The sequence below is a fragment of the Pyrus communis genome, chromosome 1 (genome assembly GCF_963583255.1).
Source record: "Pyrus communis chromosome 1, drPyrComm1.1, whole genome shotgun sequence".
NCBI lineage: Eukaryota > Viridiplantae > Streptophyta > Magnoliopsida > Rosales > Rosaceae > Pyrus > Pyrus communis.
Genome location: NC_084803.1, coordinates 40,679,788 through 40,706,612, shown reverse-complemented (window position 1 = coordinate 40,706,612; position 26,825 = coordinate 40,679,788). Strand labels below are relative to the sequence as shown.

At 38.5% G+C, this 26,825-nt stretch overlaps 2 protein-coding genes across 2 annotated transcripts; both read left to right on the top strand.

Moving 5' to 3' along the window:
• Window positions 1–4,389: 4,389 nt before the first annotated feature.
• Window positions 4,390–10,179, top strand: LOC137710620 (protein NRT1/ PTR FAMILY 5.10-like). Its single transcript, XM_068449693.1, has 4 exons — window positions 4,390–4,673; window positions 4,802–5,019; window positions 8,208–8,704; window positions 9,204–10,179. Exons 1-4 carry the CDS (start codon window positions 4,529–4,531, stop codon window positions 10,015–10,017), a joined length of 1,674 nt encoding a protein of 557 aa, XP_068305794.1. The 5' UTR covers window positions 4,390–4,528; the 3' UTR covers window positions 10,018–10,179.
• A 10,612-nt stretch (window positions 10,180–20,791) lies between these two features.
• Window positions 20,792–25,939, top strand: LOC137710628 (protein NRT1/ PTR FAMILY 5.10-like). The gene is made up of 4 exons (XM_068449705.1): window positions 20,792–21,036; window positions 21,122–21,339; window positions 24,022–24,518; window positions 24,901–25,939. Exons 1-4 carry the CDS (start codon window positions 20,892–20,894, stop codon window positions 25,712–25,714), a joined length of 1,674 nt encoding a protein of 557 aa, XP_068305806.1. The 5' UTR covers window positions 20,792–20,891; the 3' UTR covers window positions 25,715–25,939.
• The last annotated feature ends 886 nt before the right edge of the window (window positions 25,940–26,825 follow it).

Below are 26,825 nucleotides of genomic sequence, written 5' to 3'. Positions count from 1 at the left end.
TGAGCAATCCTATCAACAATCGTACTAGCCATTTTTGACATGGCAGATACCACATGCTCAGATCTAGCAGCCTTATTTTCTTCCCATTGGAAGAAGTCATGTCAATCATAGGCCTATAAGCAGTAGGCGAACCCTCACAAGCAGCGGATGAAGCCTTTAATTTTTCTCAACCGGCATCTCCCGAGCAGGCGGGGAAAATCTCTTATTTCCACCTTCATTTGTAGTAGGCTCCACGACAACATTTAGACGAGCCAATGCATTCACCTTGATCTTTTTTACCTCCTCTCTTGGGAGTAGTCCACCTTTTTCCCTGCGAAGATGATTAAGCAACCAACATCATTCATAATACTCAGCAGGGGAGCTCAACCCATACCGGCTTTTCCCTTATTTTTCTCTCGGACCAGCAGGCAGGAGGCCTGCATGCCCAACATTTCAGCAGCCCAAGAGGGCCGCGACCTCTTTGTTTTTCTCAAATGGCATAAGTCATGCGGCTTGCCTAGCACCGCGCCCCAGCGCCTCAATCCGCGGCCCCAGTTGCACAGCTGCCTTGGCTTTAGCCAAACCAAGTAGCTCAAGCAGTGGTCTCTGCCATAACACTTCCTCAGCCCATGCCGAGCCGACTCTTGGCCCTTGCCAGCCAATGTGCCGCACCACCACGATGGCTGCCCTGTGGCAGCACTATCCAAGATGAAGATAAGGAAAAGTAATTTGTTCTTACCTCGGTGCGGTACGTAGAAGACAAAGAAAGCAACGAAAGACCGTCATTTGCACTAGCAAGTGTAGAAGATTGCTAGAGGAGAAGGAACAAATATCCTCTAACTTTCTCTCTCTTGTAGGGTAGAATAAATCGCTCTCCAAAGTTGATTTAATAATCCACTTAAGGTGGACTTAAATAGGTTTTGAGAGAAATATATTTCCCTTTCCTAGAAGGATCTAATTTCCAATTAAAGAGGGAATTTACATCAAAATAGGAAGCAATCCTACGTTTTCTAAAGCAAGAAAATCTCTACACCTGTTGCCTTTTCCTGCGAGCAACCCAACAGGTGTGAAGGCATCTGTGAAGCAAAAAAAATCACAAGATGACACGTGGATTTTTGGGTAAAAGAGGACAAAAATACCCTTGAGGCATACCAGGATTCCTACGCGTGAACAGCGGGCAATCATCACTCAACCAAGTCAAAAGTGCCCAAAATAGGTAACAATTCAAAACCTATTTCATCCATCCTCATCCAATCTTCTCCACAAGGTAAACTCTCAAATCTTCCCTTTTTTATTATATTGATTAGTTAATCAATTAGGTAATTATTCTATGAATTAGCTAATTGATTAGGTAATTATTCCATAACTCCCAATTTAACACAAATCAAGAACGTAGGCCACAAAGGGAGTTAGGTGACCGGTCCTCTCTCATCCAAGGAGGCCGGCCACTCTCCTATTTAAACCCCATCATTCTCCTGAAAGTTGACTTCCAATTCTCTTGCAAAAATACTTCAAAATTCTCCAAACACTTTTCGCTCAAAATTCTAACTTTGGCATCGGAGGTTCTTCGGCCAAAGCACCCCACCCCCCCAGCCCAAAAAAAAAAGCCTTAGGTGTGATTTGTTTTGTAAGTGCAAATTTGTCTAAGATCAAGGAAGAAGAAATTTACATCCACAATCTTCACTTGTAATTCAAAAGTCACAATTTTAACTCACATAAATGAAGATAATGCATTATATTTACCAAACCAAAGTATTATTTCTTATCCCAACATGCCCAATATCACCACGGTCCCAATACTAAGAGGGTGCCAATTGTCATGCCAAAAGAAAGTTCTAGCCCCATATACAATAATATGGTAGATGAACGGTCTAATTAAAAGTCTCAGCTTCACCCAAAATTTATTACCATTAAGATGAAAGATTACTTCAAAGCGCATAGTGATTACGCTATTTTTCAGAGTTTATTTGTTCTTTCATTGTGCAAAGAGAATATATTGACTGTCTAAAAAAATTTAACCTCTATCCAATCCACCCGAACATTAGACTGATTTGTAAACAAGAACCATATATGCGTTAACTATGTGTGTTATTTAGCTCCACTCTATGTTTAGACCAAAACAGGCTTTTTAAAAGCAATTTAAATGTCACATGAGCTTTCTTGCATGCCTGCTTCTTATATCTAGCAACTAAATCACGAAGATTATATTTTGGAATGCTCGTAGGGAAAAGTTAATGGAATAAAAGTCAGTGACAATAAATACGATATAGTGTTCATTTCTCTTATGGTAAAGACTAAATCCCAATTACTGAAAAATTGAAAGTAATAAAGAACTTGAAATCACATAAATCGCAAACAAGCCATGATAAACATATCTCAAAATTGTCAATCTCCACAAACATTACGAGAATTTGGAGAAAAATCATTGGATGTGATGATCTACATGTCGGAGCACTATAATTTTTTTTGTATAAATGTAATTTTTTTCCTTTTGTATTCCTTTTCACTCTACATTTTGGCTATGATTGAATGTTATCCACCAAGATATTTGAATGTTCCGCAGGGACTGAGTTGCTCACTGCTTCGGAGGTGGAAGAAGCAAAGGTTGTGCTTGGTCTTGTACAAAAGTGGAAGTAGTGGTGGTATGCATACTACTAGGCTAGCGAAGTTCCTTCATGAGTTTACCTTGCTTGTAAAAGTTAGTAATGGAGAGCGATTTTCACTCTTGACCGCATAGCATCGCCACCGACCTTGGTGAATTTAAATTGAGAAATGTTAATGGGATTATCTTAAAATGAGACTCTTCATATATGTTCTGCCACCTCATGTTTTTGGCGCAATATATAATATTGGCACACAAATTAACGTTAAAATGTGATGTGATAGATAGTCTCATTTTTAAAAGAGTCCATTTAGCATTTCTCGAATTAGAATATCTAAATCTTAATTTGGATTGTTACATGAGGTTAATTTTTTCATTATAAAATGTTTGGGAGATTTGATGTTTAAGAATCTTTAAGAATCTTTCTCTCCTATTGAGAGTCTTTCTCACCCTTTAATGTGAGGCTTACAAACTTAAGAAAATCAGGTGGCGCCGACCCTAGTTTCGACTAAGGTCTGTCGCTGTTTCCCTCCTTCTTTCTTTCTCTTCTCTGTTATGTACTTCTATAGCTTATTCCCCCTATTTTTTCTCCTGGTCTATTCAATTCCACTTATACAGTTGTTATCCCTCCTATTTGTTCATCCATTTGCCAATTTTCAGCCATGGATACTATTGAGATCATGTGTAGAGCTCCGGTGTTTGCACCGGCTCTGGTGTTTCTAACACTACCACCTTCTCCTTGTTATCTACCTTCACCGGCAGTGTTGTTCGTGGGTTGCCACAAACTTCATCCTAATAGTTGGCTTCTTCAGTTAAGTTGCTAGCTATCCTTTCTCTATGGCTGTGCTCAGGAAGATAATTGGGGTGGGATGCTGAAATTGATATGGCAATGCTTGGCTGTGGACGAGGAACTGGACAGATCGAGAATGACAATGAATGTTGTAGAACTTTCTGGAGTTTGTAACCCCTTTTGCGCGTTTTGGGCTTCAACTATTTGTTGGCCCTTTGTTGCTTGTCTTTCTTGGCCCGTGTTTTGATTGTGTATGTGTTTTGTTTGGGCCTTAGGTTTGTGTGTATGTGTATGTTTTTAGTTGTAATAAAAGTTTACTTGACCCAAAAAAAAAAAAAAGAGTCAAATAAAATAGACAAGTTAGGCGAGACAACTTCAAAATTTAATATAAATATAAGTGAATTTTGTAAAAGCAAATATTTTCAACTTGGAAAAAAAAAAAAAAAATCACGTGCTATTCTAAAATACACTTTTAATATTTTTGAAATTCAAAAACAAGTTTACCACAAGCGATTTTTGTCATTTTAAAAAAGAAATCTTAATAAAACACTTATGGTACTGTTCACTTTTAACGTTAAAGACATTTTTATCTTGAAAAGTTACTCATGGTATTATTCACTTACACTTTATTTTGTCATTTTCGTTAAAAACTAAAGTTTTTAAGAATTTTTAGTTCGTTATCTTTTTTAAACAACTGTTTTCAACCGAAGTCTAAATCAACCGTCTCCAAATAGAATGCGTTATTTACAAATAACAAATCAGAAAATAGAGAAATTTTTAGTTGTGACAGGAACACAAGTGGTATAGCACGTGTTTTAATAGGAGTGGTGAGAAACTTTATTTTTTTAAGTTATGAACATTTTAGCACACATGTACTACCATTTGTATAATAATACGTGATGTAATACTTCATATACTGATCATATCGAAAAATCTTTCCGGAAAATGAACTCGTGCAAAGGCAGAAGAACTAATACTCTTAATTTTCAAAATTTTTGTTGTCCGTTGCCTTTTTGTTGAAACAACCAAACAAAAACGATGACAGCAGATAGCTCTGACAAGTTTGCAATTAAAGGAAAAAACGACAAACCCAGCACATTATTTCGTATAACATCATGGTAGTTGCTCATTCAAGTCCACATTTCCAGTAAAACTCAATGGCTGCTTCTCCCCGCCAATCCCCGGAGCCGGACGACCAAACCCCACTGCTAGACGACGTCGTCGACGGCGCCGTTGACCACAAAGGCCGCCCCGTTCACAGATCCAGATCCGGCGGCTGGCGTTCCGCTAGGTTCATAATCGGTAAGCACCGCACCGCACCGCACTGAATCCAAGCAGTCAGATATTAATTAAATTAATTGCTCTGATTAGTAATAATTAAAAATTGTAATTAAATTAGTGTGGTAAAGTTTTGATTTGAATATTTTCAGGGGTGGAGGTGGCGGAGAGGTTTGCTTACTATGGAATCGGCTCCAACCTTATCACGTTTCTGACGGGGCCTTTGGGGCAGTCCACCGTCACTGCGGCTGAGAATGTCAACATATGGTCCGGAACGGCGTCGTTGCTCCCTTTACTCGGAGCCTTTGTCGCTGATTCTTTCCTTGGACGCTACCGCACTATTGTTTTTGCTTCCCTACTCTACATTTTGGTACGTGCCCCTCTCTCTTTACAATCTGGCACGTGACCAAGTTGCCTTAATCCGCATTAGTTGGAAATATTTAGGGAAATTGGATGAATGCTAGGTTTTACAAATGCCAATTGCTGAACTGATCGAAATCAAATATCGACATACATTATTGATAAAATTCGGTAAATTGATCATTCAGCAATTGGGATTTGTAATTTCGTAAGGTACAAAACTCTTTTTATTAATGCGTGAATTGATCAGCAGTCAAACAAATCATTAATTAATTTCAACAAATAGAGATCTACCCAATCAACTTCTGAGCGAATTGAATGATGGTATGAGATAGCCGACTGGAGTTGGAATCGCATTGTCTGCCCTTGTTGGATTCTTCTTAATACACATCCCACTCGCTTCTAATCCATCTTTCATACAAGTTGTACCCATTTTAGATATTTATTAGGAAAATGAAGCTCAAATTGGAGGAGAGGTGGAGGTGACGGAGCCTTGGCTTTGGGGAGGGAAGTGGCTGGTGAATGTCTAGGTCTCCGTCTGTGTTCTTGGTGGGAGAGAAGATGGATGTTTGGGTATTGGTTATGTCGAGATTTTAGCTATTTGTTATGTCAAATAATATGTGTTTAGTATATCTTTACAACGCCGCATGTTTTAGTTTTATTGGTCCATGTAGGAAGTAAGTATATGATGTAGGACAAGTAGGGGGGCATTTATCTAGGATCCATGTATCGCATTTATGTTGCACACATGTAACTCTTGCTAGCTGTTTATGAGTAAGATCAAAACCATATCTCCAAGGGAGGTAGCAAATGTTATTTTAAAGGCTTATTTACACCAACACCCCATAAAACTCAGCCTTAGTTACACTTTGCCCCGTGTAACTCAAAAAATGTGTCCCTTAACCTCCTGAAAATTATCCTTGATTCTCACTTTGCCCCATTCCATTATATCTGTCAAAACTTATGTTACATCATGGACGTGGCAAATGTAGGGCCCATTAACTAAAGGTGTTAGCCATATCATTGCCACATATACAAATATAATACTTTTAACATTAAAACTCGATGCTGATAAAAAAACATTCAAGAACAATTTAGAAAGGAAAAAAAAAAACAAAAACTAAAAACTGAGAGAAAACTTTCACCACCATCGCCACCTGCTCCCCATCGCTACCAAAACCCCACAAGCTCCACTCCTACCATCAAATTTGCTTATTCCATATCAGTTTTGTAACTCCATCACCATAACCACCTACATTGCTCCCCATAACCACCAACGTTGCTTCCCATAACCATCACTGGCAACATCACCGCTGTAAACCAACAACATCAAATACCCAGAAAAATGATGGTGTGATCATTCTTATTGTTTCTTTTTTTCTTTCAAATTTAAAATATTAAATACTATGAAAGTTGTACATGTGACGATGACATAGCCAACACGTCAGCCAATTAATGGGCTCCACATTTTCCACGTCACGTGATTTAACAGAATTTTTTATGGAGATAATGGAATGGGGCAAAGTGAGAAGCAAAGACTACTTTCATGGGGTTAAGTGATACATTTTGAGTTACAAAGGGCAAAGACTAAAGTTGAGTTTTAGGGGGCTGTTGGTGTAAATAAGCCTATTTTAAAAGTGTCTTTTGCTAACGTATGTCATATGTGTTATGTGTTATTCTTAAAATGTCACTAGAAGGGCAACGTCATTCAATGTTTGGGACTCAATGGCATAACTTCAAATTCTAGTTAAATATATGGATACAAATGATTATGAAATTTTAGCATTATCAAAATCCAACATATTAAAAAACTAAATGAGGCAAAAAAAGTTCATATGTATCAATTCAAATGAAAGAAAATAAAAGCAAATTCCCATTTATCTCTCATCAAGGTTTAAAGGTTTTAGCCAAAAGGAGGGAAACAGTTGTTCAATCATCAATGTATGCCAATAGGTGATTAGAACATTAATCCAGGGGGGAAAATGTTCATGCTTTAATGTTGCGAGGTTTGATTTGCTATAGGTAACTCACCTTGTATATTTGACATTGGAGTTAGTACTTTTTTAATTTGCTACTTAGGTTGCTACTCCCATTGAAGAGGGCTTTTATCTTAGATGGCATAGCAAAATGGAGTTTTATACCTCTCTTGGAGATGCTCTTATGGGTTTATCTAAACTCCGTCTTAACTCAAGTTGATTTCACTCCATGCAAAACAAGGTGCAATGATGTTTCTTTACGAAAAAAGGTGAAAAAAGAGTCTCTTTTACTTATAACATTATGATAATTAAGCAAGGCATATCATTCATCAAGACTGTCCAAATTCAATTGAAATCCAAGCTCCAAACCACAAGCAACAACCACAATGATCATAAAGATTGTTCACAAACATTAAAAAAAAAAAAGAAGCCTAAAGTGAAAATTCACTAAATAAAAGAATTGAAACATACAAATTGCAGAAAATTTCATTGTGCTATCGAAACCCTAACCTGCTAAAAGTGAAAATCCCAAGTTCTTCATCTTTCTTGCTTCCGAATTGGCTATAACTCATTAGATTTTGCAGAAAATGAATTGTCTTTATTAATCTTTACTTTCTTTGCTTGACTAGTTGATTTTGGGTGAGGAGAAAGCGTGAGCTCTATTTAGTGTGTTGTGGTTTGGGGGGGGGGGGGGGGGTGGTGGGGGTGGGTGGCGAGAGCTGATGTCCCTAGGTAGAAGAGAGGCATGATGTAGATTTTAAAAACCAGCTCAAAATGATGATGTTTTGGGACTGGGATTGTTTGAAAAATCAAATAGTGTGAAGACTGCGCTTTTTGTGGAAAGAAAATGTCCGGCGTAATGCACCTTAGGGAAAATTTCCCATGCCTTTTCGAAAAGCACGCCTCAAGGAGTGATTATGAATGAACATATATTATTTGATTATTTACCAATTACTTCTCATGACCTCAGCCACAGCCGGTTCTCACTTTTTTAGGCCTGGCTTACACGGGTGTTATTTCAAAGTACGCCATAAAGAACTTTGAAAAATAAAATAAGAAAACTCCGTAAGATTGATTGATATTTTACTTTTCCTTGTGATGGATGGAGTTACTAAGAAATGATTGGTTATTCTTCAGGTATAATTAGGGATGCAAGTTTGAGTATTTTCTTTCTACATCTAGCTATGTCTGAATGCTATAATTTTGGACCTAAATTGAACAGGGACTTGGCTTGTTGACCCTGTCAGCCATGCTTTCTTCTTCTGAGATCCAAGTAATATTCTTCTTCTTCTCCCTGTATCTAGTAGCTGTTGCACAAGGCGGACACAAGCCTTGTGTTCAGGCATTTGGAGCTGATCAGTTTGATGTCTCAGATCCAGAGGAGTGCAAAGCCAAAAGCTCATTCTTCAATTGGTGGTATTTTGGGTTGTGTGCAGGTACGTCCGTGACGCTTATCCTATTGACCTACATACAGGACAATCTGAGTTGGGGTCTGGGTTTCGGAATTCCTTGTATTGCAATGGTCTTTGCACTGTTACTTTTCTTGCTTGGAACTAGAACTTATCGGTACAGCATTAAAGGGGATGAAGAAAGTCCTTTTGTAAGAATTGGAAGGGTGTTTGTTGCTGCTTTAAGGAACTGGCGAACTTCTCCCTCAGCAGTAACTTCTGAAGAGGAATCTCGCGGAATCTTGCCTCACGAGAGTTCTGAACAATTCAAGTAAGACAGTTAACTGTCGGCATATTTTTAGTTTAAAAAGGAGGGAGAAACTGGCAACGAGAAAGTTTAATATTATTTTAGATTAAAAAGGAGGGAGACACTGTCTTCATGACTCTTTCAGTAACCTATCCTACAAAAGCAATTCGTGAAAGACAAGTATTCATATATTCTTATAATCTCTTGCATGGCCACTTAAATCTATCAATTTTAATTTGAGTTAACCTTAACTAGTTGGAATAAATTGAGTATAAAAAGTGGTATTTGCAGCACCTTTTTTTCTATTGTAGTAAGAGCATTTTAGAATCTAATAAAATGTTAATGGTTTTGGTGATTATACTATCATACCTATGCTGTATAGTATGTACTTAGGTGGTTGAGGATAAATTTTTGCCTTTGATTGCATCATCGGTTATATGATGTTTACTTCGCTGTTTGAATGGAACTGCTAAGTCTGTTCTGATTTCAGCTAAGAAACTGCTATGATATGATTTACTGGCAGGTTTCTCAACAAAGCCTTGCTTGCACCGGATGATTTGAAGGAAAACAGAAAGGTGTGTACCATCGTTGACGTTGAAGACGCAAAGGCTGTTCTTAGGCTTTTTCCAATATGGGTTACATGCTTGGCATATGCGGTTGTGTTTGCACAGTACTCCACTTTCTTCACCAAGCAAGGTGCCACCATGGATAGAACTATTGTGCCTGGCTTCAATGTACCAGCCGCTTCACTTCAGACTTTCATCAGCTTTGCCATTGTCATCTTCCTTCCCATTTACGATCGCATTTTTGTTCCAATTGCTAGATCTGTCACGGGGAAACCCGCTGGAATTACAATGCTGCAAAGAATTGGAACAGGGATGGTCTTATCTATTATTTTGATGGTAATTGCAGCTCTAGTTGAGATGAAGAGGCTCAAAACTGCCAAAGATTATGGTCTGCTTGATACGCCAAGTGCCACGGTTCCAATGAGCATCTGGTGGTTGGTTCCTCAGTACTTATTGGCCGGAATAGCTGATGTGTTCACAATGGTCGGTCTGCAAGAGTTTTTTTATGATCAGGTGCCAAATGAACTAAGGAGTGTAGGACTCGCCCTCTATCTCAGCATCTTCGGCGTGGGAAGCTTCCTAAGTAGCTTTCTTATTTCCGTCATCGATGACATAACCAGTTTAGCAGGCGAAAGTAGCTGGTTTTCGAGTAATCTTAACCGTGCACATCTTGATTACTTCTATTGGCTGCTTGGTGGAATCAGTTTGGTACAATTGGTTATCTACCTCTACTTTGCAAAATCGTACATTTATAAATCCCACGCCTTGTAACTTATTATTTGAGCACAGTGTATAATTCATTCCAGAGTTATCGAGATGGAATCTAGTGATAAATTGCATACGCATTACTTCTGTTAAAAATCCCATGATTTCGAATTTCGAATGCTTGTATTTGTATATACTAGATCCTAAATAGTTCCAAGTGTTACGCATTAAAGATATGTTAAATACTATTCATACTTTTTATGCTCGATGGCAAGGATAATCGATCTCAGTGGAAACCGGCTAAAATGATGAAAAACTTAGTGATTGTCATATTTAGGGATGGGCAATGGTTATGACGGATTGGTAACCGCGGTTATTTATCTATAATTGTTTATGCTCATACTCGTATAACTGTTTACCCGTTGGGTAATTGCCTAAACGGTTATACTCATACCCATAATCGTTTATAAACGGTTAACCATACCCATAACCGCATGCCCATTTAATCATAACCGTTTAATACCTCTTTATCCATTTACCTTTTTTAACCTGTTTATCTTTTTTTTTTATTTTTACCATTACCCTTTTTTTAGCCGTCTACATGTTTCTTAACAACTTGAAAATTAAAAAACATTGTCATAATTTTCTTTTTTTTGATAATTAAACACCGTTATAGATACATTCATCATACATTTCCGTATTTCAATTTTTAAGTCCTTATACTATTCCAATAATTAAAATAATAGTTTACAGATGATATTTTTAACTGTTACCAATGAAGGTAACATAATATTTGTTAAGTATTCTTGGGTTACGTAACTCCTTTTAAAATAAATAAATGGGTAATTTAGATTATTAATAGATTATTTAGATTATTAATTATTGATGGTTAACTGAGCCAACTCAGCTAACTATTGTTGGCGTAAGAAAAAGAATTGTACTAATAGATAATTTAGATTATTAATTATGGATGGTTAACCTTGGGTATCTTATGGTATGTTAAATTCCAAAAAGAAAAAAAGGCTCTGTAGGAAACCTTAGGAGAGCGCCGAAAGCCTTAACAGAATTCTCGATATTCCAGTCACCGTTGCGACAAACCTTTAGGGGTGACGATAACTAACTTTGAGGGGGTCATCTTTCATGGTGTGGGGAAGGTTGTTCCATTGCAGTTCTGTGTGCGGGGTTGCGAGTTGGTAGGTACGGCCTTTGCAACAATGGAGGATACGGTTTCTAAGTTCTCTGGAAAATTTGCAATAACAGACGATTGCTGTGGTTGATAGGAGAAGTTGTCTCTTAAGTCGTCTAAAGTGTTCTTAGTGGGGGAGGTGTTGACAAGAAAACCATTGAATAAAGAAAATTTCAAGCGACGGATGAGAAACTTATGGAGACCTAATGCCAATGTGCTAATATTTGAATTGGAGGCTGACAGATTCGCGTTTGGCTTTAATACCAAGCAGGAACGGACTGTGATCCAGAGGGGTGGCCCATGGCTATACAATAAGCAGTCTTTGTTGGTCCTTGAGGAAGCTGATGACTTAACTCATCATGCTATGGTGCTACTGTCAGGGGCTCCCGATTTGCTACAAGGCAAATGGGTAAACTTATCGGAAATATCTTGGGTGAATATGTCTTATCAGATCAAAGTAGGAAAGAGTTCCAGTTCGGAAGCATTCTTAGAATTAGAGTTCGACTTGATGTTCGAAAACCATTGCGTCGTTGGGTGTCGATTGGATAAGAAGGTGGTGCAGGTGGATGTTTGGTATAAAAAGCTTCATCTTACATGTTTTCTATGTGGTATGATGGACCACGTGGAGGAACAATGTGAGAAATTTAATGGACAGAAGGATGATGATCGTGCAAAACCGTATGGGAGGTGGTTTTAAGATAATGTCTTAGGTAAAGACTATAGGAAGCCACAAGGTAAGAAATTTGGTCTGGATTCAGAGGTTGGGTGGTCCATGAATGTGCCAAATTTTGAGGATGGTGATGAATGTATGAGGGAGGTCGATGTGGGGACGAAGAATGGCGGAGCGAACCGGCGTACGGCACAGCCAAGAGAGAGAAATAGGAGCCAAATCGTTGGGGTTCCCATGGATTCGTTTGGTAAGTTGGGGCAGTCTCTATGAGTGATTGATGAACATGTATTAATGAGCAGTATTCTGGATCTTAATGAGATTGCCCATGATGACGAGATGATTGACACATCAATGGCAATTATACCATTTGTGGAGAACAATGATGTTATTGCTGGTCAACAGGGGATGATGAACGATCTTGAGGGGGTGCAAGGAGAGAATGACACTAGGCTTAGGGCACTAGCTCATTCAGGTAAGCGGCAGGTGGCATATCCTATTAGTGTGGGACAGCTAAATGCACTCACCCCAATTTAGGAAGAATCATTAGAGCAGCGTAATGTAGGAAGGGCAGACATTGATTGGGTAATAGGATCAGACCCATTTAACTTAGATCCCTTTATCTTTGGGCCTAGTGGTCCCGTGCAAGGAAGGGGTCAAAGGAAGATGGAGGTTAGAGGCAGAGGGAGAAGGCGAACTAAAGGGGTGTATACAAAGTTACCTAAACTTGGTAAGAGACGTATACGTGAGCAGGAGGGTGGGAACAGTGATGATGTAGTGAAGAGAAGAGTGGTGGTGATGGAGTCTATGAATTTTTCAACGACAGCGGCTGACGAGGATTAGCCCTGCCGAAAGCAATGAGTTGCATTAGTTGGAATTGTCGGGGGCTTAGGAACCTCCGTGCAATTCGGGCCCTAAAAAGACTAGTTCTCTTAAAAGCTCCCATTATGATGTTTTTGTGTGAAACGAAGAGCTCAAGAGAGCATATGGAGAACTTAAAATCACAATTACAGTTTGACTTTATTTTTACGGTACCCAGTCGAGGAAGATTAGGTGGTTTGTGTGCAATGTGGAAAGAGAAGGCAAATCTTTCACTCAGAACATATTCTAATAATCACATGGATTTTGAGGTGGGAGGTTTGGGTGATACACGACATTGGAGGGTTACTTTTTTCTATGGTTACCCAGCAGAGATCGACTGTCATAAGTCCTGGACTTTATTAGAGCGATTACATGCCAACTCGTCCTTGCCATGGTGTTGTATAGGGGACTTTAATGAAGTCTTACGAGCGGACGAACAGGAAGGTGGAGACTTACGCAGTGAGAGACAGATTGAGGGTTTCCGACATGCATTATCAAGCTGCCAACTCCAGACTCGGGGTTTATCGGAAACAAATACACGTAGGAAACTACACGAAATAAGGGAATTAGGGTTCGACTAGACCGTGCTATAGCTAATCAAAGTCGGATTGATTTGTTTCCACAGTTTCAGGTGAGCCATTTGAAACCCATGTCATCTGATCATATTCCTATTTTGATAGAATGGGAGACTAAAAGAAGAATACGAGCCCGGAGAAGTTTTAGGTATAAAGATGGGTGGACGGTTCAAGAGGGTTGTGCTCATGCAGTAAAGGCTGGCTGGGAGTCGACTTTCACGGGTTCTCCCATGTTCCAGGTGAAATAATAAATTAAAGCCACAAGGTGTCATTTGTTAAAGTGGGTAAAACGCACAAAAAGAACAAATGCAGGGGCAATTGCAGAGACGGAAGATAAACTAAATTATTTATTTGGTCAACCTTTTACTGAGACTACCATTGCTCAAAGATAGGATCTTTATAATTGTTTGCACTCGTTACTAGCCCAAGAGGAAGCATATTGGCGACAAAGATCCAGGGAGAATTGGATGAGGTTAGGGGATCAAAATACGAGATTTTTCACCAGAAAGCTAATAGAAGGCAGAGAAAGAATGGTTTATGTGGGTTGTTTGATGATAGTGGTGTCTAGCATGAGGATAAACAAGGTATGGAAAATGTTATTATTCAATATTTTTTGAAGCTATTTGACTCGTAGGGACAGCAAGATGCGTCAATGGTACTTGAACATGTAACACCCAAAGTCACGGCAGCCATGAATTCTAAATTATTGTTGCCTTTTACAAATGAAGAGATAAAGTATGCACTTTTTCAAATGCACCCTACGAAGGCATCGGGGCTGAACGGTATGTCACCTAGATTTTATCAGAAGCACTGAGAGATTATGAGGCAGGATGTATGTGATGGAGTTCGGTCTCTTCTCTTTTCGGGTGGTATGTTGCGAAAGATTAATTATACTTATGTCACTCTTATTCTGAAGAACAAGGATCCCACGTTGATGACCCAACTCCAAATTTTTTGCCCAGAGGCTTCACATAAGGTCTCAAGGCAGTTCAGCACAATTTCTGTTTCCTAGAGGCTTCTGCAAAAAGAATTATGTCATCAGCAAAAAAGAGGTGAGAAATAGCAGGGCCCGATTAGTCTGTATAGTTATATACAAAATTTGTTCTAAGGTCTTAACTAATAGATTGAAGAGCATATTACCGGATGTTATCTCACCTGCTCAAAGTGTGTTTGTACCTAGAAGATTAATATCAGATAATTGTCTCGTGGCGTCAGAGATTGCGCATCACATGCCTAAGAAAAAAAGTGTTTGGAATGGGGTGATGGCATTGAAGCTTGATATCAGTAAAGCCTATGATCGTATTGAGTGGAGTTTCTTAGAACAGACGATAAGGAAATTAGGACTCACCGAGGATTGGATATCTTTCATTATGATGTGAGTCACTACTGTCACATATTCTTTTAAACTTAATGGCAAGCCGGTGGGATATGTGCATCCAAAGAGAGGTATAAGACAAGGGATCATTATCACCTTTTTTATTTGTTCTGTGTGCTGAAGGTTTGTCAGCCTTATTTGATGCGTGGGAAAGACAAGGCCGATTAAAAGGGGTGGTGATAAGTAAGGAGGCCCCCATTGTTCACCATTTATTATTTGCCGATGACAGCTTCATCTTAGTGAGAAGTTCCTTGTAAGAATGTTTAGAGGTCAAGCACTTATTAGAAGTTTACGAGAATGCTTCAGCACAAGCAGTTAATTATCAGAAGATTTGTGTGTCATTTAGTGGAAACCTTAACGAGTATGATGGCCAGTTACTTGCAGATTGTTTGGGTGTGTCACAGGTTGAGTACCACAACCGCTATCTCGGCTTATCAGTCTATGTAGGTAAGGTCAAGAAAACGACTTTTAAGGATAGATTATGGAATAAGCTTAATGGATGGAGAGGAAGTCTGTTGAGTAGTGTAGGGAAGGAAATTCTGATAAAAACAATGGCACAAGTTGAGCCATTGTACACCATGCAAACTTTTTTACTCCCTAAAATGGTATGCGAAGAGCTAAGTCAAATAGTAGCTCAGTTTTGGTGGGGGCATGAATTGGGTAAACGTCAAATCCATTGGATGAAGTGGAGTAAAATGTGTAAACTAAAAAGTGAGGGCGGGTTGGGGTTTAAGGATCTATACACTTTTAACCTTGCTTTACTTGCTAAGCAAGGATGGCGTTTAATCCAGCACCCTGAGTCCCTTGCTGCCCATATTTTCAAAGCAAAGTACTTTCCGACGACGAACTTCTTACAAGCTTCGGTAAGATCAAATGCATCGTTTCGTTGGAGAGGTGTCGCGGAAGCAAGTGGTACTTCGGCGAGGTGCTAGATGGAGAGTTGGGGATGGTACGAAAATTAAAATCTAGGATGATAGTTGGCTGCCTAGAGAGGGTTTCTTTAAAGTCTTAAGTCTTATTCCTACTAGAGTGGAGCACAATAATACAGTGGATAACTTGCTAGTGGATAACAGTAGTCTCCAATGGAATGGGGAGTTAATTAATAGTATATTCTACAAAGATGAGGCAAAACTGATTCAAGGCATCCCCTTGAGCTATTTCAAACCACCAGATTGATTGATTTGGGTGGCGGGGAATGATGGTTTATTCTCAATAAAAAGTGCATATTTGGTAACCCGGTCAAGATGAAGTGTTGAGGGGGATAAGTTTACGAGTTCTACAATGCATGGGGATTTGAAACATATGTGGAAAGCTTTGTGGAGAGTGGTTGTACTTGAAAAGGTGAGGATATGTGTCTGCGGTGCTGTTTAAATGCTTTACCAACACGAGAAAAATTTTATGCGACGTAAAGTGATCACAAATGCTGCTTGCCCATTCTGTTTTGGTGAACTAGAAAATGTGGAACATGCGTTTCTAAACTGCCCGAGATCAGCGTCATTATGGTTTACTAGCCCCTTGTGTTTGAGGACTGACGAACAAATCCATTGGGGTTTCCGTATGTGGTTGGTGGAGATGGCGAGGTTACTTGCACAATAAAGCTTTGAACTGTTTTTTATTTTGATTTGGAGTATCTAGAAAGAACGCATTCTTTTTTATGGAATGGTAGGGCTTTGACTCAGGTGAAAATGGTTTGTAAGTCTCAAGCGTGGCTGTAGGAATATAGGAAATGGCATGCCTCATCACAGGGTAGCAGGCGGACAACCCCTTAAAAATGGGAGAAACCTGGTGTGGGTTGGGTCAAATGTAATTTTGATGGTGCATGGGATGAGATAGGTGAACGAGATGGCGTTAGGGTCATGGTGCGCGATGAGAAGAGGGATTTTGTTGCAGCTACAACTTTGCATTTTATTAGGATTAGCTCAGTAGTTTTGGCTGAGATTATGGTTGCTCGAGCAGCAGTCTTCTTTGCATGCACTCTGGGCGTGATGCAACTTGAACTATAGGGGGATGCACTAATGGTTGTCAATGCTTTGTACAGTGACACGATAGCCCTTGGCCATGGTATGTTTGGTAACGTTGTCATGGATGCCAGGCAAATGTTACGGTCCTTTCAGCATTAGAAGGTTGTGTTTGGTCGACATGAGACGAACAAGGTTGCACATCGGCTTACAAGAGTGGGTTTAACTTTAGCTAGTCTTGTTTCATGGTTTGAAGAATCACCTAATGTAATTTCTGATTTACTTTTTGAGGATATTATTACTAGTTAAAGATGCGAAACGCTATTTTTCCCTTGAACCAGTTTGAAAGCCCCATCAAGGTTTTTATCGAGGCCCACTATTAGCACCATATCCTTATGTCTGTATGATGCCTTCTCATTTATGCAATATCGTACTTCTTTCGAAAAAAAAAAAACTTTGGGTATCTTATGCGGCACACGGCAACACAGTAGGTAGAGAGTTATGTACACCAAAGTTTAAACCAGGTAGGAAAAATGTTCCCCACACGAACGCCTTCCCCAGTTCCCCTTCCTCACCAAATTATATATATATATATATATATATATAATGAATGGGTAAACGGTTACCCGTTTATAACCACGATTAATACCTATAACCATCCATTTAAATTTCACGGGTGAGCGGTTATACCCATAACCGTTTATTTATCTAAATGATTACCTATAACCGTAACCGTGAAGTTTAAATGAGTGGGTAACCACGGGTATTTTGCCTATCCCCATACTGATCAGATGTCCTTGTAAACGTCTCATATTACTTTTATAGACATACTAGCGTACCATATAGACCCCATCAATTTTTTAATTTGGTTAGTTCAGTACTTGGATTTGTAGAACCATTAGAACAATCAATTTCTCTTATACGAAGCACATTGACCTTGATTGTATACATGCAATTCTTGGATGGAGTTTTACATAGGGTAGTGGCCTTCTCAATTTTTGGTTGTCGGATCGAATATGAAGAAGATCAATGGTAAAAAATTAATAAAGGGATGTGTAGATACAAATGAGTGTGCAATATCCTTTATATATACCACTAAGTCAACCCACTCGCATTGAGTGAATCGCTAATTTTGGCCTACTAATCCAAGCAAACCCTCCACTCTCCCATGTCGAATGACTAATCACTAGGCACAAGAAAGTTAAGCCCACCAACCTCTAATGGGTGCGAAGGCTTAGACAGTTAAACCCACAATATCTTTGTCAGAGAACATGGACTTAAGGGTTGAAGCCTAATCAAGAGTACAAAGGAAAACATGAATATCCCAAATCCATCAACTATTTGAGGTAAACCCACAATATCTTTCTTAGAGAACATGGACTTAATGGTTGAAGCCCAATCAAGAGTACAAAGGAAAGCGTCAACAGCCCAAATCCATCAACTATTTGAGGTAGATAAGATCATCTCCAAAAGAATTGTTAAATTTTAATAGTCAAATTAAAATTGATGGCTGATATGGCAATCTGAAGTCTTATGTCAAGTTTTATACTTATTTTCTTACTAAAATTGAGCTTCAAATGGTTGTATTTATCACAAAAAAATAAAGCTTTAAATCGTCTAAGACTCACCCTCACTACGCCACATGTGAGTCATGGATGAGAGCTCTTGTTAAGCATATTCAAAGTACCTATGTTTTCATTCATCATTGAGTCTCAACGACGACCTATGAAGATTACACCATATGTATCAACCGTACCAAGAGATGATACATTAACGAAGTCAATGCCAAGCAATATTGCGTCTACATCACATCAGCAGCATCAGGATCAAGAGATTGAAGTCAAGCAATCCGATCCCAGACAACCTTGATGATCTCTTCACGACGTCACTGTCGAAGTCTACCTTCCAAAAGCTTTGTCCAAGAATTGGTATGTGTAACTAACTCATATGCAATGCTTATAGTTCTCATTTGGAAGTTTTATCAAACTTAAGGGGAGTATCTAGAAGTATACTCACTTGATCTTAGTTACTTTTTTTCTCTATAATTAGGAACATTTTTCTTGCTGGGTTTTTGCTACTTAACTAGGAGGCACCCATTTTGGGACCCTTGTCAGCTTTCTATTTGCGTCCAGAAGACGTATATTTTTTACTTAATGCAAAACTTCTCATGTTTCTCCTTAGACAATGGTTTTTTTTCTCCCATACTTAGTTTTACCATAGCGAGGTTTTGTGAGTTTTATCTTTTCATGCAATCCTCCGTTGATTTGGGAATCGCATTTGCTCATCGTACTGACGACTTCATCAACTGAACTTACTTCATCACTGAAGACTTTATGCATCATTTACTTGAGTATTACACACTCAAGAGGGAGTGTTGCGGCCCTAATTTAGTTAGGAATATGATTGTGTAAATCCTAGTAAATCCTATTGGGATTCTACCATGTCTTTTAGATAGTTTTTTTTTTTATTGTATTGTAATAACTAAAGGCTAAAGAATTTAGCTTTCCTAATACTATGTTTGTCGCACCTCTTCATCCCCTTATAATTTGCTAGTTAAGGCATATTTGTCCATTTGCCTCCTGAACTTGTATGAAGCAGTCAATTTCCTCTCTAAACTTTAATTTTAACCGATTACCTCCTTGAACTTTTATAATTAACCAATTTCTCCCCTTAACTTTAATTTTAGCCAATTACCCCCTGAACTTTTATAAATATCCAATTTCCCCCTGGCATTAGATTTTAAAATTTTCATTCAATTTTTCATCCATCTTTATGATGGAAACAACATACGACAACTATATGAGGGCAAAAATGATGAAAATTTGGATGGATAAAAAATGGGTAACTGACAATTTCATACCTCAGGTTTGGGGTCTATTTCAATTCCTTACAACATCTTTAAAACATTTCAATTTCATACATTTACTTATCATTTTATTTTAATTTCATACATCCGTTAGAAAATCTGTTAAGTAAACCGTTAAGTGATGACGTGGCAAATATAGGGCCCCCATTTGTGCTGACGTCTTTGCCACATTTATGCCACGTGGCTAAAAAATTAATAAAAATTTAAAATAATTATTTAAAGAAAAGTTAATATAGAAATTTAAAAAATAAAATACAATATAAAAAAAACCCAACCCAGATCCCCTTCGTCTTCCCCAGAATCCCCACCCTCCTACCCTACCCCCATCCCCCATTCCCCATCACTCGCAGCCACTTCCCTCCCCACTACGCCTCCATCTCTGATGAGAACCTCACCGCCGAGCTCTTCCCCCAATATACCGGCAAAGTAGCTCCGTGTCAGAGCTTGTCGAATTGACATTTGGAGTTCGTTTTTCTCCAAACCTAGCAGAGCAGCTGCAAAACACCTGGTGCTAAAAAAGCCACGTGTCATATGCTCCATTCCTCTTCTTTTCAAAAAGTCATCCAAACGGCACAACAATAGTAATTGCTCAATCCCTTCCTCAAAAACCTAACAGAGTAGAACAGTAAGTTTTTAGCTTACAATGAAACCCTCGTCGTGGTACAGCTCGTACGATGTGTGTTCCTCGACCTCTTCGCACTTCTCCGACCCGTCGTCTTCCATAGAACTCAAGCTCCCTATTTCCTCACTCCCGATCATCAAATCCAAGCCCCCGAACCCCAATATCTCCACGATGGTGAAAAAGTTCATGGAAAAGCGATTGACTTCCAAGGCCAAGCCGATTAACCCGACAGGGCTGGTGATTCCGTCGGATCTGATCGCAGGAGAATTGAAAAACAGGCTAAAAACAGGTCGGGTTCGAATTTCGCTGCGCTGGGTAGGAAACTGTTAAGGAAAGGAGCGGGAACGACCTCGTCGGATAAGAAAAATGTTTTGAAGATGTTGTAAGGAATTGAAATAGACCCCAAACTTGAAATATAAAAGTATAATTTACCCATCAAAAATTGAATGAAAGTTTTTAAAATCTCACACCAGGAAAAAATTAGCTATATAATATTAAAGTTGAAAGAGAAATTGACTAATTATAAAAGTTTAATAAAGTAATAACTGAAATTAAAAAAAAAAAAAAAAAAAGCAACGACATACAAATTCAAATCAACAAATACCTCAAACGTTATTTACAAATAACAAATCAGAGAACGAGCTCGTGCTAAAGAAGAACGAGTATTATTCTGAATATTTTAAATTTCTTTTGTCCGTTTGTTTTTCTATAATCAACCAAACAAAAACGATGACGGCAGATAGATAGAAACGACAAACATCCCCACCACCATTATTGCGTATAACATCATGTTAGTTGCTCATTCAAATCCACATTTCCAGTGAAACTCAATGGCAACTTCTCCCCGCCAATCCCCGGACCGGGACACCCAAACCCCACTGCTAGACGACGGCGTCGAGGGCGCCGTTGACCACAAAGGCCGCCCCGTTCACAGATACAGATCAGGCGGCTGGCGTTCCGCTCGGTTCATAATCGGTAAGCCCGCAACTCACCGCACTGAACCAATCAATCATATATTAATTAAATAAGTGTGGTGAAGTTTTGATTTGAATATTTTCAGGGGTGGAGGTGGCGGAGAGGTTTGCCTACTATGGAATCAGCTCCAACCTTATCACGTTTCTGACGGGCCCTTTGGGGCAGTCCACCGTCACAGCGGCTGAGAATGTCAACATATGGTCCGGAACGGCGTCGTTGCTCCCTTTACTCGGAGCCTTTGTCGCTGATTCTTTTCTTGGACGCTACCGCACTATTTATTTCGCTTCCCTACTCTACATTTTGGTACGTGCCTCTCTCTCTCTCTCTCTCTCTCTCTCTCTCTCTCTACAATTTTGGCACGTGACTTAGTTGCCTTAATCCGCATTGGAAGATAAGCACACACTTAGCGCGTGAACAATTTCATTTTCTATAAGACAATGATGATGAGAGATCTCTTGGATATATTTTTCTTAATATTACATAATTATCATTTTACCTTTTTTATGTAAATATTGTGTATCAAAAGTAAGGGTAAAATAAAAAAAGAATAGGGATATGATTGTTATTTTATCAAAAGATACAAAATTACTATTTTACCTTTCTTATATAAGTATTGTGTATCAAAAATGAGGACAAAATTAAAAAACAAAATGGCAAAAAGTTGACAATGAGGGTTCTCTTAATAGAATAGAATAGATTAGTTGGTTAATCCGTATTATTTGGAAATATTTTAGGAAATTGGATGAATGCTAGGTTTTGCAATTGACAATTGCTGAACTGATCGAAATCAAATATCAACATACGTTATTCTTAAAAGCGATCATTCAGCAATTAGGGTTTGTAATTTCGTAAGTTACAGAAACTCTTCTGATTAAAGGGTGAATTCATTAGCACCAAACAAATCATTAATTAATTTCAACAAATAGAGATGTACAAAATCAACTGCCAAGCGAATTGAATGATGGTATGAGACATCCAGAACTGGAGTTGGAATCACATTGTCTGCCCTTGTTGTATTCTTCGTAGTACACATCCCACACGCATCTAATCCATCTTTAATACAACTTGTACCCATTTTAGACATTTATTAGGGAAATGAAGCTCAAATCGGAGGAAAGGTGGAGGCGATGTAGCCTTGGCTTCGGGGAGGGAAGTGGCCGGTGAATGTCTGGGCCTCTGTTTGTGTTCTTGGTGAGATAGAAGATGGATGTTTGGATATTGGTTAAGTCGAGATTTTACCAAATAGTAGATGCAGTAAATCCTTGCAAGGCCGCAAGTTTTAGTTTTCTTGCTCCATGTAGGAAGTAAGTGTATGATGTAGGATAAGAAGGGGGCATTTATCTGTGATCCATGTATCACATTTATGTAGCATACATGCATTTATGTGCCATCTATCAATATAAGGGTGGCTGATACCCTTAGTTTCTCAGTTATCATCTATTATCTCCGTCAAAATTTATGTTACATCACGTGACGTGTAAAATGTTGTAAAATGTAGGGCCCATTAATTGTATGTGTTAGCGATGTCATTGCTACGTATAAAAATATAATATTATTAACACTAAAAATCAGTGCCAATAAAAAAAAATTAAAAATCAATTTAGAAAGGAAAAAAAAAAACTAAAAACTGAGAAAAGTCTCCCCACCTGCTCCCCATCAGGCCATCACTACCAAAACCCCACATGCTCCTACCATCAAATTTGCTTATTTCATATGGAGTTTTAACGAAAAGTTCATGGTACTGTTCACTTTAACGAAAAATCACATTTTTACACTAAAAAGTCAATCCTGGTACTATTCACTTTACCCTTTATTCTGTCCTTATCATTAAAACTCAAAGTTTTCAAGCTCTTTTCATTAGTTTTCCTTATTTCATATCAATTTTGTAACTCCATCACCATCACCGCCTACCTTGCTCTGCATAACCATCGCTAGCAACATCACCGTTGTAACCCAACCACATCAAATACCCCAACTTATGAATTCAAGGTAGAGGGGTTGCCTAATTCACCAGTATTTCCTCCGAACTCATCGAGTGTAGGATAACTCTGCTGACTGAAGATGGCGTAAGTCCCTCCAAAGAGGGTAATAGTTCACGAGCCCTAAAATAGATCTTCGCTCACTCACCTTGGTAGGTAATTGTTCTTATTGTTTGACTTGTTTCTTTTTTTCTTTCAAATTTAAAATATTAAATACTTTTAATGAAAGTTGTAAATGTGGCGATGACATAGCCAACACGTCAGCTAATTAATGGGCCCTAAATTTGCCACATCACATGATTTAACAGAATTTTTTATGAAGATAACAGAATGGGGGCAAAGTGAGAAGCAAAGACAACTTTCAAAGAGTTAAGTGATACGTTTTGAGTTACAAGGGGCCAAGTAAGACTAAAGTTGAGTTTCAAGGGACGTTGGTGTAAATAAGCCTATTTTTAAAGCGGCCGTTGCTAACTTATATGTCACTTTTATGCTACCTTAGAAGTCAAAATATAAACTAAAATGTGTGTGTGTTATTTTTAAAATGTCACTAGAAGGCCAGGGTCATTCACCGTTTGCGACTCAATGGCATAACTTCATTTAGTTAAATATATGGATACAAATGATGATGAAATTTTGACATAATCAAAATCCAACATATTACAAAACTAAATGAACCAAAAAAAAAAGTTCATGTGCATCAATTCAAATGAAAGACAACTTTCAGGGGGTTAAGTGATACGTTTTGAGTTTCAGCCGATTCTCACTTTTTTCGGCTTGGCTGGCTTACATGGGTGTCATTTCTAAATAGACCATATAGAACTTAGAAAAATAAAATTAAGAAAATTCCATCAGATTGATTGATATTTTACTTTTCCTTATGATGGACGAAGTTACTAAGAAATGATTGGTTATTCTTCAGTTATAATTAGGGGTGCAAGTTTGATTATTTTCTTTCTACATCTTGCTATGTCAGAATGCTAAAAAATTTGGACCTAAATTGACACAGGGACTTGGCTTGTTGACCCTGTCAGCCGTGCTTTCTTCTTCTGAGATCCAAGTAATATTCTTCTTCTTCTCCCTATATCTAGTAGCTGTTGCACAAGGCGGACACAAGCCTTGCGTTCAGGCATTTGGAGCTGATCAGTTTGATGTGTCCGATCCAGAGGAGTGCAAAGCCAAAAGCTCATTCTTCAATTGGTGGTATTTTGGGTTAATTGGAGGTACCTCATTGACGTATATCGTATTGACCTACATACAGGAAAACCTGAGTTGGGGTCTAGGTTTTGGAATTCCTTGTATTGCAATGGTCTTTGCACTATTACTTTTCTTGCTCGGAACTAGAACTTATCGGTATAGCATTAAAGGGGATGAAGAAAGCCCATTTGTAAGAATTGGAAAGGTGTTTGTTGCTGCTTTGAGGAACTGGCGAACTACTCCTGCAGCAGTAACTTCTGAAGAGGAATCTCGCGGAACCTTGCCTCACGAGAGTTCTGAACAATTCAAGTAAGAAAGTTAACTGTCCTCATATTTGTAGTTTAAAAAGTGGGGAGAAACTGGCAATGAGAAAGTTTGATATTATTTTAGATTAAAAAGGAGGGAGAAACTGTCTTCATGACTCTTTCAGTAACCTGTCCTGCGAAAGCAATTCATGAACGATCAGTATTCGTATATTGTTAAAATCTCTTGCATAGCCACTTAAGTCTATCAATTTTAATTTCAGTTAACCTTAACGAGTTGGAATTATTGCCTTTGATTGCATCATCAGTTATACGATAATTACTTTGCTGTAGAATGGAACTGTTGAGTCTGTTTGGAACAATAAAGTTTCTCATACAATTTGACTGTGATTTCAGCTAAGAAGGTGCTATGTATGATTTCCTGGCAGGTTTCTCAATAAAGCTTTGCTTGCACCAGACGATCTGAAAGAAAACAGAAAGGTGTGTACCATCGTTGACGTTGAAGAAGCAAAGGCTGTTCTTAGGCTTTTTCCAATATGGGCTACATGCTTGGCATATGCACTTGTGTTTGCACAGTGCTCTACTTTCTTCACCAAGCAAGGTGCCACCATGGACAGAACGATTGTTCCTGGCTTCGATGTACCAGCCGCTTCACTTCAGACTTTGTCCAGCATTGCCATTATCATCAGCCTTCCCATTTATGATCGCATTTTTGTTCCAGTTGCCAGATCTTTCACCAGGATACCTTCTGGAATTTCAATGCTGCAAAGAATTGGAACAGGGATGTTCATGTCTATTATTTCCATGGTAATTGCAGCTCTAGTTGAGATGAAAAGGCTCAAAACTGCCAAAGATTATGGTCTGCTTGATACGCCAAGTGCCACGGTTCCAATGAGCATCTGGTGGTTGGTTCCTCAGTACTTGTTGACAGGAATATCTGATATTTTCACGATGGTCGGTCTGCAAGAGTTTTTTTATGATCAGGTGCCAAATGAACTGAGGAGTGTTGGACTTGCCCTCTATCTCAGCATCTTCGGCGTGGGAAGCTTCATTAGTAGCTTTCTTATTTCCGTCATTGATGATATAACCAGTCTACCAGGCGAAAGTAGCTGGTTTTCGAATAATCTTAACCGTGCACATCTCGATTACTTCTATTGGCTGCTTGGTGGAATCAGTTTGGTACAATTGGTTATCTACCTCTACTTTGCAAAATCGTACCTTTATAAATCCCATGATCTGTAAGTTCCTTCATAATTCGTACGAAAATTCAGCTTATAATCTTATTGTTTGGATGCTTGTATTGATATATACTAGATGGAATCTAGTGACAAATTGCATATGCATTACTTCTTTTAAAAATCCCAAGAGTTCGAATTTTGAATTCTTGTATTTGTATATACTAGTTCCTAAATAGTTCCTAGTGTTACGCATTAAAGATATATTAGTACTAATCATACTTTTTATGGGCAATGACGAGGATAATCGACCGTTTGGGAAATTGGTTAAAATGATGAAAAACTAAATTGTGATTGTCGTATTGACCAAATGCTCTTGTAGACTTCTCATATCATCCTTGTATACACCGGTTGTATCCGTGTAGACCCGTTATAATTTTAAATTGGTTAGTTCGGTACTTTGGATATGTAGAACCATCAGAACCAGTCTTGCTCTCCTAAGGTCTTTATTTTGAGAATCTGTGAGGACTAAATACATATTAACTACAAGATTATATTAGTTTATATCCAAAAGCTTAAACAGGGACGTTGACCTAAACTGTATACATGCAATCCAATTAAACTTTTGTGCCAAGTGACTGCCACGAAAGAGTTAAACCCACTAGCTTCCAGTAGGTGTGAAGGATGGGACAATTAAACCCACAACTTCTTCCGCAGAGTCCTGCATGGACGCAATGGCTGAAGCCCAATCAGGAGTACAATGGACAGCGTCAACGGCCCATAGCCATCACCTATTTGAGGTACATAACTCGCACTTAAGTTATGTTTGGGTGACGTACTTCTAATTCCTAAGTGGAATTTTAGGTCAATAAGAAATAGGCCACATTACTTAATATTACGGTTTAATAATTTTTATTATATTAATAAGTGAGAAATTTTAAATTTGAATCACAAAAATAGCAAGTTCGATACTAGCTTATTACATCCACTTCTCAGTGTAAATATATTTTATATAAAAATACTAATAATAAGAAATGGATCACAAATTATGACAATAGTCATTTACAAATGTACCAGACGAGCATTACAAAGACATGAGAGATATATGCAAATGACTGGCAATCACTTTTACATACTTTCATAATAATTAGGCCTGGTTCAATATGGGATACCGAACC

Excerpts from the sequence above, each read along its gene's own strand:
- LOC137710628 (XM_068449705.1), top strand. The coding sequence starts at position 20,892 with ATGGCAACTTCTCCCCGCCAATCCCCGGACCGGGACACCCAAACCCCA. Across the intron at positions 21,037-21,121 it reads TTCCGCTCGGTTCATAATCG|GGGTGGAGGTGGCGGAGAGG; the intron begins GTAAGCCCGCAA and ends GAATATTTTCAG. Across the intron at positions 21,340-24,021 it reads CTTCCCTACTCTACATTTTG|GGACTTGGCTTGTTGACCCT; the intron begins GTACGTGCCTCT and ends AAATTGACACAG.
- LOC137710620 (XM_068449693.1), top strand. The coding sequence starts at position 4,529 with ATGGCTGCTTCTCCCCGCCAATCCCCGGAGCCGGACGACCAAACCCCA. Across the intron at positions 4,674-4,801 it reads TTCCGCTAGGTTCATAATCG|GGGTGGAGGTGGCGGAGAGG; the intron begins GTAAGCACCGCA and ends GAATATTTTCAG. Across the intron at positions 8,705-9,203 it reads GAGAGTTCTGAACAATTCAA|GTTTCTCAACAAAGCCTTGC; the intron begins GTAAGACAGTTA and ends ATTTACTGGCAG.